At 55.4% G+C, this 17,353-nt stretch overlaps 1 protein-coding gene and 1 long non-coding RNA gene across 3 annotated transcripts in view; both read left to right on the top strand.

Annotated features, from left to right (window-relative positions):
* LOC144738983 (divergent protein kinase domain 1B-like) overlaps positions 1-17,353 on the top strand; it is a 28,099-nt gene continuing 10,746 nt past the window's right edge. Inside the window, exons 1-4 of one of the 2 annotated variants that reach the window (XM_078621989.1) lie at positions 1-2,325; positions 3,922-4,070; positions 5,832-5,891; positions 6,695-6,740. In XM_078621989.1, coding sequence (XP_078478115.1) covers positions 2,131-2,325; positions 3,922-4,070; positions 5,832-5,891; positions 6,695-6,740 — 450 coding nt within the window. In that variant the 5' untranslated portion in view covers positions 1-2,130. Of the gene's footprint in view, positions 2,326-3,921; positions 4,071-5,831; positions 5,892-6,694; positions 6,741-15,371; positions 15,729-17,353 lie in introns of those variants that run through there. The other variant, XM_078621988.1, reaches the window with a different exon arrangement.
* Positions 7,771-11,747, top strand: LOC144738985 (uncharacterized). The gene is made up of 2 exons (XR_013589334.1): positions 7,771-7,913; positions 8,792-11,747. It is a non-coding gene; the product is annotated as an uncharacterized LOC144738985 (long non-coding RNA).

The following is a 17,353-nucleotide window of genomic DNA, read 5'->3' as shown; positions in this document are numbered from 1 at the left end:
TGTGGTGATGGTAGTCGTGGGTAATGATGGTACTGGTGGTGGTGATGGTAGTAGTGGGTAATGATGGTACTGCTAGTGGTGATGGTAGTAGTGGGTAATGATGGTACTGCTAGTGGTGATGGTAGTAGTGGGTAATGATGGTACTGCTAGTGGTGATGGTAGTAGTGGGTAATGATGGTACTGCTAGTGGTGATGGTAGTCGTGGGTAATGATGGTACTGCTAGTGGTGATGGTAGTCGTGGGTAATGATGGTACTGCTTGTGGTGATGGTAGTCGTGGGTAATGATGGTACTGCTAGTGGTGATGGTAGTCGTGGGTAATGATGGTACTGCTTGTGGTGATGGTAGTCGTGGGTAATGATGGTACTGCTAGTGGTGATGGTAGTAGTGGGTAATGATGGTACTGCTTGTGGTGATGGTAGTCGTGGGTAATGATGGTACTGCTAGTGGTGATGGTAGTCGTGGGTAATGATGGTACTGCTAGTGGTGATGGTAGTCGTGGGTAATGATGGTACTGCTAGTGGTGATGGTAGTAGTGGGTAATGATGTTGCTGGTGGTGATGGTAGTAGTGGGTAATGATGTTGCTGGTGGTAGGTTTCCACCAATGAAAGGGCTGCCAGGTTTAAAATGGAAACATTACAGCCACTTATCACTTGAACTGGTTGATAACGTCCTTCCAGTAATTGCCGAGTTAGTACCCATCTTCTCGGTTTAAGTTGTGTCGATGTCTGTATACATGTGTAGTGTTGTAAAGGACGGACTAATACACTTCTTTATGGCACACACTGTTTATTGTCTTTAACACACAGTCCCTATCACACAGAGGGGTATACGGTCCCCTTACCAGTTACCCTGAGGACCTTGCTGTCTATCTAATCTCCCTGCTAACCTAGCGTCCGCTGGCTGGACCTAGGGGAGGCACACTGACCCATCGCTGGCCCGCCAGGTCCCCGACCTCTGCTCGCTCAGGACCTTTGCCCTCACAAGGTGCGGGAAGGCTGGGAGCCAGGGTCCTCCCTATCCAGGACCTAATCTCCCCCGACCACTGGTGACACTGAGCCCGAGCTGCGGAACACACCACGCCCTGGCCGTTGACCCTGCAGGCCATTGACCGAGCAACCCACCAACGTTCCTACCAGCTCCCTCCGCAGGAGGAGGAATGTGTTATAGCTGCAGCGGTCACACCTGATGACGGATGCTTGTGTTGCTTCCGAAACGTCGCGATGTATTTTCGTTTTATTTTATTTTGTTTTCACCTACGTGACTTTACCGAAAGACCCCAGGAATAATCGCCATTCTCTGCACTTTAGACGCATAAGCAATTGTAAAGTAACACTTGCTACCTCGGAGCTAAACAATGTTGTGAGTGCGATAACACTGGTCAACAAAAAAAAATTCTGGCCCCGACTTTTGCAGCTGTTTTAGACTAATTTCAGGGTGCTGATTCCAAATCTGATCTCAGATTTGCTCTATCACATCTCGTTTTAATGCTATCGGCATACCCCATTTTCATTGTATTTACCCGAAATTAACTCTGTCACTTATGATTGCAAGTTGTTGCGAGTCAGTGACTGCTTTAGTGTTAAAATACGGTGCTGTATTTTTAGGATAGTGTGTTTATAATATCATTTTATGTAGATATCCACGTTCATTTAATATTTTTCTTCTGCAGTTTAATTGAAAATGCAATATTTGATATCTCAAAAACCTGATGTGATAGACAAAAACTGATGCCAGATTTAGAATCAGCACCCCACAATGACCTTAAACCCGTTGGAATACCTTATGCCAGACAAAGTGTGTTGACCAGTGGGATAATTCATGGATTGTAGCCAATGTCGTCACCACGCCGCGAGGTGGCAGCAACGCGCCCCGCTACAACCCCCACAGCGACTCGCCTCTCTCCTCACTGCCGCATGCGGCAACCTGTTCACGATGGTCGCCTTCGCGTGACTCCGTTACAATCGTCGCTGTTAAAGTTGACGCAGGAGAATGGCGAAAGTGCCGTGACTCGGGCTTGTTGTTGTTGTGTTGTTTTGTTTGTTGTTGTTTTGTTGTTGTTGGGCGACTAAGATGGCCGCCTGCTAACGCGGCTGCTGCTGCTGCTGCCTGTGGTGGCGCCTTCGCTGTATGAGGAGACGTGAGGAGAGATCTCCCCTTGGGGCAGACGAGGGGGCAGCAGCAGCAGCAACAACAACAACAACCACGACGACAAAGACGAAGAGACCGCGACTGTGGATGGCGTCTGCGTGCAAGGCGGCCTCCTCCTCCTGCTGCTGCAGCTGCAGCAACAGGAGGAGGGCGGCCCTGGCGGTACTCGTGGCCGTGAGTGGTAGGGGCTGGTGGTGCTGTGGTGGTGGTGGTGCTGTGGTGGGGGTGGTGTGGTGGTGGTTCTGTGGTGGTGTGGTGGTGGTGGGCAGAGGTGTGGACTCGAGTCATGTGACTTGGACTCGAGTCAGACTCGAGTCATGAATTTGATGACTTGCGACTCGACTTGGACTTGCATAACAATGACTTTGTCCCACCTATGAGATGTGGACTCGAGTCATGTGACTTGGACTCGAGTCAGACTCGAGTCATGAATTTGATGACTTGCGACTCGACTTGGACTTGCATAACAATGACTTTGTCCCACCTATGAGATGTGGACTCGAGTCATGTGACTTGGACTCGAGTCAGACTCGAGTCATGAATTTGATGACTTGCGACTCGACTTGGACTTGCATAACAATGACTTTGTCCCACCTCTGGTGGTGGGTGTGGTGGTTGTGGTGGTGGAGTGGTGGAGTGGTGGTGTGGTGGTGGAGTGGTGGTGGAGTGGTGGTGGTGGTTGTGGTGGTGGTGGTGTGGTGGTGGTTGTGTCGTGGTGGTGGTGTGGTGGTGGTGTGATGGTGGTGGTAGTGGTGGTGGTTGTGTTTGGGGTGGTTGTGTTGTTTGTGGTGGTAGTTGTGGTTGTCGTGTTTATGGTGGTGGTTGTACTTGTGGTTGTCGTGTTTATGGTGGTGGTTGTGGTGTTTATGGTTGTGGTTGTAGTGTTTGTGGTGGTGGTAGTTGTAGTTTATGGTGGTGGTGGCTGTAGTGTTTATGGTGGTGGTTGTGGTGTTTATGGTGGTTGTGGTGTTTATGGTGGTGGTTGTTGTGTTTATGGTGGTGGTTGTGGTTGTTGTGTTTATGGTGGTGGTTGTGGTTGTTGTGTTTATGGTGGTGGTAGTTGTAGTTGGTGGTGGTGGTGGCTGTAGTGTTTATGGTGGTTGTTGTGTTTATGGTGGTGGTTGTTGTGTTTATGGTGGTGGTTGTTGTGTTTATGGTGGTGGTTGTGGTGGTTACAGTGTTTGTGGTGGTAGTTATGGTGGGCTTGGTGGTGGTTGTTGTGCTCTGGTTTTGTTGGTATTTTGGTTGTCGACGGACCTGTTGTGGGTTGTGCTTGGTGGTGTAGTCTTGGTTGCTGTTGTGGTGGTTGCTGTTGTGGTGGTTGCTGTTGTGGTGGTTGCTGTTGTGGTGGTTGTTGTTGTGGTGGTTGCTGTTGTGGTGGTTGTTGTGGTTGCTGTTGTGGTGGTTGTTGTGGTGGTTGCTGTTGTGGTTGCTGTTGTCGTCGTGATGGCTGGTCTGCTATTGACGAGGTTGTGTGTGTGGGGGGTGCACACGTGGAGCGGTGGCGCAGTGGTTAGCGCAGTGGCCTCTGTCCACGGCGACCCAAGTTCGATTCCCCCTCACAGCCAACATCGGTGGTGCAGACCGAACCGGTCCTGTACAGCGGTGTACAGTATACACATCGCCACCGGGGAGACAAAGGCGGCCGGGCGTAACCCTGGCAACACACAACCCCCTCGTGTGCCGCGCCGGCCTTCATAGGGGCCGCTGGTCAACAGCACTTGCCCCAACTACCCGTTGAAGCTACACGGGGGACCTTTGTCTTTGCAGCTGCTGGTGGCCAGCCTGGTCCTGCACCCCGTGGCTCTGCGTGGCTCGGCCTGGCTCGTTGCCGCGGCAACGGGGAGGCCGCTGCCGTGGCAACACTCGGTCGTCATGATCACGTGCCCCACGGAGGCCGTGGCGCGTGACATGGCACGGTGAGCTGGCACAGAGACACCCATCATCGACGTACAGAGACACCCACAGACTCACACAGACACCCACGACTCACACAGACTCACACAGACACCCACAGACTCACACAGACTCACACAGAGACCCATAGACTCACACAGAGACCCATAGACTCACACAGACACCCACAGACTCACACAGACACCATAGACTTAGAGACACCCATCATTGACGTACAAAGACACCCACAGACTCACACAGACACCCACGACTCACACAGACTCACACAGACACCCACAGACTCACACAGACTCACACAGAGACCCATAGACTCACACAGAGACCCATAGACTCACACAGACACCCATAGACTCACACAGACACCCATAGACTCACACAGACACCCACAGACTCACACAGACACCATAGACTTAGAGACACCCATCATTGACGTACAAAGACACCCATAGACTCACACAGACACCCACAGACTCACACAGACTCACACAGACACTCACAGACTCACACAGACACCCATAGACTTACACAGATCCATAGATTCACACAGAGACCCATAGACTCACACAGACCCATAGACTCACACAGACACCTATAGACGTACAGAGACACCCATAGACTCACACAGAGACCCATAGACTCACACAGAGACCCATAGACTCACACAGACACCCATAGACGTACAGAGACACCCATAGACTCACACAGACACCCACAGACTCACACAAAGACCCATAGACTCACACAGACACCCACAGACTCACACAGACACCATAGACTTAGAGACACCCATCATTGACGTACAAAGACACCCACAGACTCACACAGACACCCACGACTCACACAGACTCACACAGACACCCACAGACTCACACAGACTCACACAGAGACCCATAGACTCACACAGAGACCCATAGACTCACACAGACACCCATAGACTCACACAGACACCCATAGACTCACACAGACACCCACAGACTCACACAGACACCATAGACTTAGAGACACCCATCATTGACGTACAAAGACACCCATAGACTCACACAGACACCCACAGACTCACACAGACACTCACAGACTCACACAGACACCCATAGACTTACACAGAGATCCATAGATTCACACAGAGACCCATAGACTCACACAGACCCATAGACTCACACAGACACCCATAGACTTACAGAGACACCCACAGACTCACACAGACTCACACAGACTCACACAAAGACCCATAGACTCGCACAGAGACCCATAGACTCACACAGACACCCATAGACTCACACAGACACCCATAGACTCACACAGACACCCATAGACTCACACAGACACCCATAGACTTACAGGGACACCCGTTCGATTCACGCTCACGACCCAAACCAGTGACGATTATCTGCACCGGTTCTGGGTCTCCCCTAGGTTGACTGAGCCTCAAATGAGTACCCGGTGCAGTGTGTGAACATTGCCACCGGGGAGACAAATGCGGCCGGGTGTGGTGCCGGCCACTCATCCCCTCGTGTGCCGTTCTGGCCTTCGTAGGTGCTACTCGCTAACAGCACTTGCCCCAACAGTCTGATAAAGGATACTCGGGGATCTTTGTATTTTGCACGTGTGTGCGTGTGTGCGTGCGTGCGTGTGTGCGTGCGTGCGTGCGTGCGTGTGTGCGTGTGTGCGTGTTTTTGTATGTGTTTGTATGTGTGTGTGTGTGCGCGTGTGTGTGTGCGTGTGTGTGCATGTGTGTGCGTGTGTGTGTGTGTGTGCGCGAGCAGTTCATTGGTGGAGAGGCGCTTGGCTGCTTGTGTCAGCATCATCCCTAAGATCACTTCCTTGTGAGTGTGTGGGGAGTGTTCATCATGCAACACAACCACCACCACCACATACACACATCCACTACACCACACATACACAACCACCACGTACACACAGCCACCACGTACACACAGTCACCACACCATGTACACACAACCACCACACACACACATACACACAGCCACCACGTACACACAACCACCACGTACACACACAACCACCACACCACGTACACACAACCACCACGTACACACACAACCACCACACCACGTACACACAACCACCACGTACACACAACCACCACACCACGTACACACAACCACTACACACACACAACCACCACACCACGTACACACAACCACCACGTACACACAACCACCACACCACGTACACACAACCACCACGTACACACAACCACCACACCACGTACACACAACCACCACGTACACACACAACCACCACACCACGTACACACAACCACCACGTACACACAACCACCACACCACGTACACACAACCACCACGTACACACACAACCACCACACCACGTACACACAACCACCACGCACACACAACCACCACACCACGTACACACAACCACCACACACACACAACCACCACACCACGTACACACAACCACCACGTACACACAACCACCACGTACACACAACCACCACACCACGTACACACAACCACCACATCCACACAGTCACCACTTACACACAGCCACCACACCACACACAGCTACCACAGCACATACTGACACACACACGCATGTGTGTGTGCGCGTGTGTGCGTGTAATTGTCCCCATTTGTCGTTACAGCTTCCACTGGGAGGGCCACGTGGAGGAGCAGGGAGAGTTTCTTCTGGTACGGAGGACCGGGGGGCGTGGAGGGCGGGATGGGGCAGGGCAGGGGACCACGATGCGGAGTGGGGGGGGGCACAGGTGGTGGAACAGGAGAGCAGAGGGGGCTTCCTAACATTGGAAGGAAGAGCATTCCAGACGGCCGCAGAAGCGCATCTAAAAGCGCGCGATGCGGTGGCCGCTTTTATTCAATGCCGCTGCTGCGAAGATGACCGGAGTTCAGGCGATGATGGTTTATGCTCCTTCAGCCTCATCCCAATTTCAGCTGAACCGAACTTGGATTCCAGACCGGGAGCCTGAAGGCCAAACTTGGCCTCAACCATTGAGACGGAGGTCAGTGTCCAGGCCGACTGCCTCTAAATCTGGCTCCACATTTGAGCGACCAGTTGTCGTGTAGCCAAAATCGCTCCACTCAAAAACGGCGCAACTCCAGTTTGCTCGCAACTGCTTTGTCCACTTCTGGGGGGAGGAGGAGTTGCACAACAAGAAAGTGTCTGGCTGTGGCTAGAAAGTGCGTCTGGTCACGCCACCCAGAGCAGAGCTCCCCCGCTGGCCTAGTTGGCTTCACTCCCTCCCCACTCGCCCCCCGCGTGCAGATTGTGACGGGCAGTGGTAGTTGTGCGAAATGCCGCCGTGTGCGGACGAAACCGGTCGCTACAAATCGCTGAGCCTATCGACGCTCAGGGGTCGAGTCCGTCTCTCCCGCGAGCAGCAAATGGTTGCGGACAATTCCACGTGTAAGTGGCCTAGTTGTGTGCAACAGGGTTGCGCAACCGAGTTGCAAGTTGCGCAACCGATTGCTGCGGTGTGAACCCGCCAGGCCCACGCCGCCAGGGCCAGAGACGACGATTTGTAGCCGGCCTCAAGGCCACGGACCGATTGGGCTGAGGTCCCACAAGTGAGTGGGAGCATCCTGAGCGGGAGTTGTGAGGCTCAGTGAGGCTCTGCTGGGCGTGTGTCCTCTCTGTGCCGAGCAGGTGGTGAAGACCAGGAGCAGCCTGGTGCCTTCACTTGAAGAGCATGTGCGGTGGGTACAGAGACAACGGTCCCCTGTGCAGCCTTGAACGGACTGTTGGTGCAAGTGCTGTTAGTGAGCAGCGCTTAAGACGGTCGGCACCACCGCGCCCTGTTGAGTCAACCTCGGGACTCGAACTCGTTTTGCCACGTTCCTAGCGGAGTGCATTAACTGCTACATTACCGTTCCCCACGTACACGGGCACACATTACACACTCGTACATGTGTGTGCGTGTATCCGCAGACATACACAATACACACAGGCACACACGTGTAGTGAGGCACTCGGAGACACTAAGAGTAGGAGGCACTATGTTCTAGCCCTCACAGGTGCAACGAGTAACTCCACTGTGGTCAGGACAGCTCACAGGCTGCGTGAAGACGGTGACGGAGACTCCAGCAGCACCACGGTTCCACTCCAAACAACAGCCCCGAACCCCGCTCGGGGTCCCCCTTTTATCCGCCCAGCGTGGCCTCGCTCCGCCCCCCTTCTAGAACGTACCAGAAGGTTCCCACGTCCCTTTCTCCGGCTTACCACGTGACCTGCTGGCAGACAGGGCTGCTACAACAGCAGATACCCATCTCTGCCAGCAACCAGTGCTACACGCCATAGTGACCCATTCCATGTGACTACACATGCATATACATCAATGAATGCACGTTTATGTGCATCATACACATCAATGAATGCACGTGCACATGCAAATACACACGGACACACGCGTGCGCATGTTTGTCAGTGTGCATGTGTCGGTCGTCTCATTCAGTCAACCCATAGCACCCGGGTCTGTCCCGTGACCTGCCAACAGAGAGCCTTCGACACTTCACGTGGCCTCCAAGTGCACTTAGCCTGGCACTTGGTGTCGTCTTGACGTCACCTCCACTTAGTTGTGACCGGAGGTCGTTGTTGTTGAGACGGTGCTGGCCACATCGCTCCTGTGAACACCTTGACGGCTTTATAACAGGTGCCAGCGATAACGGCACTTGCCCCGTCAGTCTGCGTTGGTTACACAGGGATCTTTGTTTTTGTCTCTGTGCAGGGCCTCCCACCCATACGAAGTCCCGGAGGTCATAGGTCTCGAGATCGAGCAGGGCAGCGCTGCCTACCTGCAGTGGATTGACCAGAGCCTTGCAGCGCCGTGACCAGGGACGGTCGCTCACTCGCTCGCTCCTTCACTCGCTCGCTCACTCGTTCACCCACTGGCTCGCTCACACATTGAGTCGATCACTCATTTGTTCATTCACTCAATCACTCACTCGCTCGCTCCTTCACTCGCTCGCTCACTCGTTCACCCACTGGCTCGCTCACACATTGAGTCGATCACTCATTTGTTCATTCATTCAATCACTCGTTTGGCCCTTCACTCGCTCGCTCACTCGTTCACCCACTGGCTCACTCACACATTGAGTTGATCACTCGTTCATTCACTCAATCACGTACTCGCTCACTCCTTCACTCACTCACTCGCTCGTTCACCCACTGGCTCACTCACACATTGAGTCGATCACTCATTTGTTCATTCACTCAATCACTCACTCGTTTGGTCCTTCACTCGCTCACTCACTCGTTCACCCACTGGCTCACTCACACATTGAGTCGATCACTCATTTGTTCATTCACTCAATCACTCGTTTGGTCCGTCACTCGTTCACTCGCTCAAGCTCTTAGCCACTCTCACTCGATCGTTCACTCGGGACGCTTGCACGCTCTTTGTGTGCTCACTAACGTTATCAATCGATCGCTCGGCTGCTCACTATCTGTGATGCTGTATGCGGTGTAATGACGGATCGAGTTGCATTTCATTAGATTCCTATGAACACCGCACACATTGAATAGCACGACAATTATTGATTTATGTTTATGACATGCGAATGTTGCGCGCGTTTAACATTATAGGCTAGAGGAGTTAAAAATTATATAAACGAGGTGGAATAAAAACGATCATTTGCAACCGAGGTAGGAAACGTAGATAATTCATTTTATACAAAATATATTCCGGACCTCGAATTGTGACAATCATTGAATGTCCTTGAGAGGGTGAATTCTTACATAAATAGCACCCTCGCTCCCACGCTCGCTCTGTCACACGCTCAGCCACACGCTCGCTCGACCACACGCTCGCTCACTCGCCTGCTCATGGCTCGTGCTCGCCCCGCGCACAAGGTCAGCGACTCGCTCACAAACTCACTCGGTTACAAAACCGCTCGGCCTCTAACCCGCACTTTCACTCGATAAACTCGCTCGCCTACAGTCTGACTCGCTCACTCGCATGCTCACTCGTGCACTTGTTCGCCAACTCATAAAGTCACTCGCCTACTCACAATCACGCACTCGCATCGCTCGCCCACACACAACAATAGCGGCTCTGCCTTCACACAACTCTCAGAGAGAATCACTCGGGTGCCTGGGTGCAGCTGCTCCCACTTGGAGTTTCCGGGATACTGTGACCATGCCGAAGTTGCCTCCATGAACGAGGTGGGGGTGTGGGGGGCGCGTATCCTGTCACCTCATCACCGCTCCAGTTCGGCTGGTCCCCTCTCCTCACTTTGTGCCTCTGCGTTTCGATGCGGTTTATTAACCGGATCTGGACCATGATTCAGTGTTACGGTGCTCTGGTGGCGAGATGTTGACTACCTCGCCGGGTATACAAGTCGGTTCGTTCTTGACCCTGATGCCTGCTGTTTATTTGGAGTTTCGTGTCTCCCTGTGGTTGCGTGGAGTTCTCTCTGGGTCCTCCAGTTTTTCCCTCCACATATAGCAACATTCGATTCGAGTATTTGGCTGCTCGACATTTCCACGTGATGAGCGACTTGATGGAGCTATCATTTGTGATCGCCAGTTCGCTTCTGAAAATGAGCTGCATAGCTCAGTGTGGGGGTCTGACCTGGTCAAATAACAAATAGGATGGTTAGCAGCGAGCTCCTCCTCCGCGTTCCCAGCCCAAGAATTCACTTGCACAACCGCTGCCGTGCGCGCGTTGTCCCACGCTTGGGTCCTGAGCCACGATTGGATAGCCTTGGCACGGCTTGGTAGAATGCCAGTGGGAAACCGTCTGTGCCACGCCGGGCCCGTATTGGCATGGTTCGGATGTGCAAGTGGAAGAGGGGTGGTGTGAGAGTCTTACCAGGCCTGCATTACCATCACCATCGTCAGCCATGGTCTATCTGCAGCTGGAGGAAGGGCTCCCCAATCTGTTGTCCTCTCTAAACCGTTATCCCAGCACCGGAGCTAACCAGGTTAGTCTGGGTCGGCGTACAAGTACATATCCGTGCCCCACACACCACATCCAGTATACATCTCGCGATGGGCTGTTGCCACTTCTCGTGACGTGCCACCTACGACAGTCTCCCAGAGACTCGGAAAATTATTCGGTGAGAAATGAATCCCCAGCGCTGAACTTGTGCCTCTGCACTGCGGGTTCATGACTCGCTGGGCGTCAGAGTGGTTTTACATTTTGATGATGACAAATCCGTGATGCTGTTGTAAATGTTTGTAAATGTAGATATGATGGTACGTGTAAGCCCGTTACCAAATCATCCGGAATGCGCCCGATATCGTATCTGCGTAGCTAAGCAAACTTGAGCCTGGATTGTGCTTGGATGGGCGACCGTCAGGCGTGGCAAGTTGCCATCGGCATTCGTAGCGATAGGCTGCAGAGGGTATTGCAACAATGGCGTCGATTGCTGTACTGCACTTCTATGCTCCCTACGCCTTTGCAAATTCCGCACCGACCAGCGTTGGGATTCCACCTGGTGTCGTCAAAACCGAGGTTTGTAGTTGCAGTTGGGTGGCCCTACACGAGCGGCGTGGTGTGGGCAGGCCATCATCTAGCAGTTACATGGCGCTTGAAATACAAAACCCCGGTGTGGAGTTCTCCGCCAGTCCGATCTGTGACCCGTGGCGTCCCCCTCTGTTCTCCGCATTGGAATGGTGCGTCTCGAGGGATCGACGTGAGTTTGAATGAAGACCGTAAAATAATATTTTTAAAATTTTAACCTCTCGTGTACTTTGTATTTTCTCGCTCATGTTGTCACACTTGTGCTCGCGTCGTCGTGAATCATCAAAGAATCCGGATCACTCGCAGAGCCGAGCAACGCTCCCTGTGTCCGAGAGCGGGCCCACTGAAGTAGCCACCACAGAGCTACTACCAATGCATTGCCGGGACCACGTGACCTCTGGTAGGCGCAGGAGAGAGTAGCGAGTTCTCCAACCCACTCTCCCTCGACGCGAGGAATGCTCGACTCATGGCAGTCGCAACGTTGTTTAATTCTCCGAGCTGGAATATAGACATTCAATTAAATGCACATAACTAATTTAATTCAATGTTTTTTTTCATGCGCAATTAGTGGGGAACCTGGCTGAGACCATCAACTGGCTGCGCTTGAGAACACAGACTCGTTGGTTCTTTCGGTAAAGTCACGTCAATAGATTCACTTTCGGTAGATTCACTGTCGGTAGATTCACGTCGGGAGACTGAGAACAGAGTTGAATCCCGTGCAGCTCCCTGGATTCGAACCCAGGGGGTTTCGGTTGTCCCGGCTGAGGGCCGTGACCCTTGACCCTCAGGATGACGCTCCGGTCTGGTGGGCAAGTTCAAGTTCATTTATTAGGTGTAGCCCTGTGAGCCATTCGGCTCTTGAATCGGGTGCAACCGCAACAAACAAAAAAAACAAAAACATGAACAAGAAAACATCTTAAAGTGAATACGTGACCTAAGTGCAAACAGAAAATCCAAGAAAAGACAGCAAAATATTGCAGAAAAAACACCGTACACACCAACGCTGTGTGCAAAAATCCCAGTGGGATGCAAGTCAAACAACAACAACAGGGGTCCTCATGGCCATCACTCTTTGTATGTCCTCATATGTTGAACTTCCTTCACACCGTACGTAGCCAACCGTGCTAATCGAAGCTACGGGGGAAGGACAACAAACTAAACACAAAGTAGTTTTGAAGAAATGGGTTTTTAATCTCGAGTGCTTAAAAGTGCGTAGCGCCAGTGGGTTCCTCATATCGGAGGGAAAAGCGTTCCAGACAGCCGCAGAAGCGCATCTGAAAGGACTCCATGCGGTGACCCTCTTTGTTCGACTGTTTGGCAAAAGCCGCTGCTGCGAGGATGACCACCGGAGGTCACGTGACGAGATCAGCGAGGAATTGTGGTTCATGTGTGGCAGGCACTTTGTGTGTTATGAGTGCGTCCTGATACTCGGAATCGCCTTTCACTGATGCACACACATGTACAACACACTTTATTGACGAATACTTCCGTCGCTATTTAACAAAGCTGACACTGGGTGGGTAAAGGGAGTTTTAAGTTGATTTGATTTGTTACAGGGATGATCCCGTAGAGACATTTTCTCAGCTCTTTTTACAAGGACGGAGATCCGTGGAAGGGGGTGGCCATCTGGAGTGGAATAGGAGACGTTTCTGATGAGGTGCAGAGCTTGGTGTGGGAGATGACGAGGTCGAGGGGGTGTGCGATGGGGAGTGGGTGTGAGATGAGATTAAACACTAAACCATTTCTATTTTACTCTGTCGTTCTTTCGGTAAAGTGACGTAGAAAGAAAACAAAATATTTTATTTTACCGGGAAGCTTTTCGGAAGCGACTTGGTCACAAACGATAACTCGGCGAAGTGACAATCACTTGGACATTTCTTGCAGCCAAATCCTCTGAACGCGCCTTGTCGATTCTAAATGCGGAGGGGAAAACCGGAGGACCCGGAGAAAAATCCACGCGACCACGGAGACAGAGAGATCCAAACTCCAAATATACCGCAGGCCTCAGGATGGGGATCGAACCCACAATCAGGCGAGGTAGTTGACATCTTGTGACCGCAAAGTGTGACCTGGTGGCTGAGATGGAGATCCACCGGTCAGCCAGGAGTGTGGGGCAAGTGGCTAGGATGGGAATGAGATGGATTCGGTTGTTTGTGTGTTTAGTTTGTCCTTCCACAACACCTCCGATTAGCGCGGGTGGCTACGTACGGTGCGAAAGAAGTTCAGCATACACGATGAGGTGAGGCAGGAGGAGGCAAGTCCAGAAAAGCCTGACATCATTAAAGTTTGTGATTAGCTGATTCCATCACTGTCTCTGTGCAAAACAGCTTCATAGCTGATCGGATTCCTGCAGGATAAAGACAGATTCTGATTCAGTTCCTCGGCTGCCACGGCGCTGTGGAATTATCCTCCCATTGCGGATGACCCCCAAGCCCCCACGCATTGAATACGAAGTTGCGGATGAGCGGACCCCTCCCTGCCTGACCTTGACCCCAACCTGCCTGAGCTTGACCCCAACCTGACTGAGCTTGACCCCAACCTGCCTGACCTTGACCCCAACCTGCCTGAGCTTGACCCCAACCTGCCTGACCTTGACCCCATCGCCCCCCTCCACGCGGCCAAGCCACGAGCCGACGGCGCCCTCTGCCGGCGGCTGCGGCCCCTCCTCGTCCCCCCTCCTCCTCCTCACCCCCCTCCTCCTCCCCCCCTCCTCGTCCCCCCCCCCACTCGTCCCCCCCCCACTCGTCCCCCCCACTCGTCCCTCCCACTCCTCGTCCCCCCCCCCTCCCCCCTCTTCATCCCCCCCACTCGTCCCCCCCCTCCTCCTACCCCCTCCTCGTCCCCCCCCCCCACTCGTGCCCCCCCACTCCTCGTCCCCCCCCCTCCTCCTCCCCCCCCTCCTCGTCCCCCCCCCAGTTCCCCCTCCTCCTCGTCCCCCCCACTCCTCGTCCCCCCCCCTCCTCCTCCCCCCCTCCTCGTCCCCCCCCCAGTTCCCCCTCCTCCTCGTCCCCCCCCCCCACTCGTCCCCCCCCTCCTCCTACCCCCCCACTCGTTCCCCCCCCCCCACTCATCCCTCCCACTCCTCGTCCCCTCCACTCGTCCCCCCCCCCCACTCGTGCCCCCCCCACTCGTCCCCCCTCCTCGTCCCCCCCCCTCCTCTTTCCCCCCCCACTCGTCCCCCCCCTCCTCGTCCCCCCCCCCCTCCTCCCCCTCCTCGTCCCCCCACTCCCCCCCCTCCTCGTCCCCCCCTCCTCCCCCTCCCACTCCCCCCCCCCACTCCCCCCCCCACTCCCCCCCCTCCTCGTCCCCCCCACTCGCCCCCCCTCCTCCTACCCCCTCCTCGTCCCCCCCCCCACTCGTGCCCCCCACTCCTCCCCCCCCTCCTCCTCCCCCCCTCCTCCTCCCCCCCCTCCTCGTCCCCCCCCAGTTCCCCCTCCTCCTCGTCCCCCCCCCGACTCGTCCCCCCCTCCTCCTACCCCCCCACTCGTCCCCCCCCCACTCATCCCTCCCACTCCTCGTCCCCTCCACTCGTCCCCCCCCCCCCACTCGTGCCCCCCCCCCACTCGTGCCCCCCCCCCACTCGTCCCCCTCCTCGTCCCCCCCCCCACTCGTCCCCCCCCCCCTCCTCCTTCCCCCCCCACTCGTCCCCCCCCCTCCTCGTCCCCCCCCTCCTCGTCCCCCCCCCACTCCCCCCCCTCCTCGTCCCCCCCCCCCCTCCTCGTCCCCCCCCACTCCCCCCCCTCACTCGTCCCCCCCCCTCCTCCTCCCCCCCACTCGCCCCCCCCCCCACTCGTCCCCCCCCACTCCCCCCCCTCCTCGTCCTCGGTGCGCGCCCGCAATGAGCCGCCAGGGTAACCCCGCTCCTCCGTCACCCCCCCGCCGCGACGTTTCGCATCGTTGCCCTGCTCCGCGAAACGTCGATTTTAAGTCGTCGGTGACATCGGCGCTGCCTGACGGACGACGGCACGAGCCCGGGGGTGGGTGGCGAGACGGGGAGACGGGGGAGGCTGGGCGGCTGGGGAGACGGGGAGGCTGGGCTCGCGCGGGCAGAGGCTTCCGCCGGCCGGAAGTCGATCGAGTCCCGCAGCGCGGCTAGGCGAGTCCGAGGCTCGCCGCTCGGTAGTAGGCCGCGATGGCCCGAGGCGCCGTTTCCAGGGCGGCCATTCGCAAGCTTCTGTTCGGCGGCCACTTCGTGCAGGTGAATCACGGGCGCGCTCTTCGTCGTCTTCGTCGTCTCTCCCTTCCCCTGTTGCTTGATCGGCGACCTTTGCGTTTGTCGCTGTGGTTCATCGTACCCAGAGAAAGGAACGGGCTGCGGCTGCGGCTGTGGCGATGTTTGCCGTTGTCATGGAGGTTGCTTTGTGGTGGCACTGTGGTTGAGAAAGCGGAGGTTGCGACGAGGTGGTGGTGGTTGTGGTGGTGGTTGTGGTTGCAACGAGGTGGTGGTGGTGGTTGTGGTGGTGGTGGTTGTTATGGTGGTGTTACAGCACAGAGGTTGTGATTGCGATTGTTGGTGGTTGCGTTGTTGCACCGTGGTGAGGGAGGTGATTGCGTTGCAATGCGGTTTAGAACGGGGAGGTTGTGAGGTGGGGGTGGTTGTGGTGGTGGTGGTTGTTGTTGTGTTCCACGTTGGTTGAGGAGGAGGAGGTGGTTATTGTTGTGGTGAATGTGGTTGCGTTGTTGCACAGGAAAGGTTGCGACCAGGGTGGTGGTGGTGGTTGTGGGTGGTGGTGGTTGTGGGTGGTGGTGGTTGTGGGTGGTGGTGGTTGTGGGTGGTGGTTGTGGGTGGTGGTTGTGGGTGGGGGTGGTGGTGGTTGTGGGTGGTGGTGGTTGTGGGTGGTGGTTGTGGGTGGTGGTGGTGTGGTGGTTGTGGGTGGTGGTTGTGGGTGGTGGTTGTGGGTGGTGGGTGGTGGGTGGTGGTGGTGGGTGGTGGTGGTGGGTGGTGGTTGTGGGTGGTGGTGGTGGGTGGTGGTTGTGGGTGGTGGTTGTGGGTGGTGGTTGTGGGTGGTGGTTGTGGGTGGGGGTGGTGGGGTGGGGGTGGTGGTGGTTGTGGGTGGGGGTGGTGGTGGTTGTGGGTGGTGGTTGTGGGTGGTGTGGTTGTGGTGGTGGTTGTGGGTGGTGGTGGTGGGTGGTGGTTGTGGGTGGTGGTTGTGGGTGGTGGTTGTGGGTGGTGGTTGTGGGTGGTGGTGGTGGGTGGTGGTGGTGGGTGGTGGTTGTGGGTGGTGGTTGTGGGTGGTGGTGGTTGTGGTTGGTGGTTGTGGGTGGTGGTTGTGGGTGGTGGTTGTGGGTGGTGGTTGTGGGTGGTGGTGGTGGGTGGTGTGTGGGGTGGTGGTTGTGGGTGGTGGTTGTGGGTGGTGGTTGTGGGTGGTGGTGGTGGGTGGTGGTTGTGGTGGTGGTTGTGGGTGGTGGTTGTGGGTGGTGGTGGTGGGTGGTGGTTGTGGGTGGTGGTTGTGGGTGGTGGTTGTGGGTGGTGGGTGGTGGTGGTTGTGGGTGGTGGTTGTGGGTGGTGGTTGTGGGTGGTGGGTGGTGGTTGTGGGTGGTGGGTGGTGGTGGTTGTGGGTGGTGGTTGTGGGTGGTGGTGGTGGGTGGGGGTGTGGTGGTTGTGGGTGGTGGTTGTGGGTGGTGGTGGTGGGTGGGGGTGGTGGTGGTTGTGGGTGGTGGTGGTGGTGGTGGGTGGTGGTTGTGGGTGGTGGTTGTGGGTGGTGGTTGTGGGTGGTGGTTGTGGGTGGTGGTGGGTGGTGGTGGTGGGTGGTGGTTGTGGGTGGTGGTTGTGGGTGGTGGTGGTGGTTGTGGGTGGTGGTTGTGGGTGGTGGTTGTGGGTGG

This window comes from Lampetra planeri, unplaced genomic scaffold, assembly GCF_965212315.1.
Source record: "Lampetra planeri unplaced genomic scaffold, kcLamPlan1.2.h2 scaffold_125, whole genome shotgun sequence".
Lineage (NCBI taxonomy): Eukaryota > Metazoa > Chordata > Hyperoartia > Petromyzontiformes > Petromyzontidae > Lampetra > Lampetra planeri.
The sequence above is the reverse complement of the archived record's forward strand: the minus strand, read 5'-3'. Positions and strand labels throughout refer to the sequence as shown.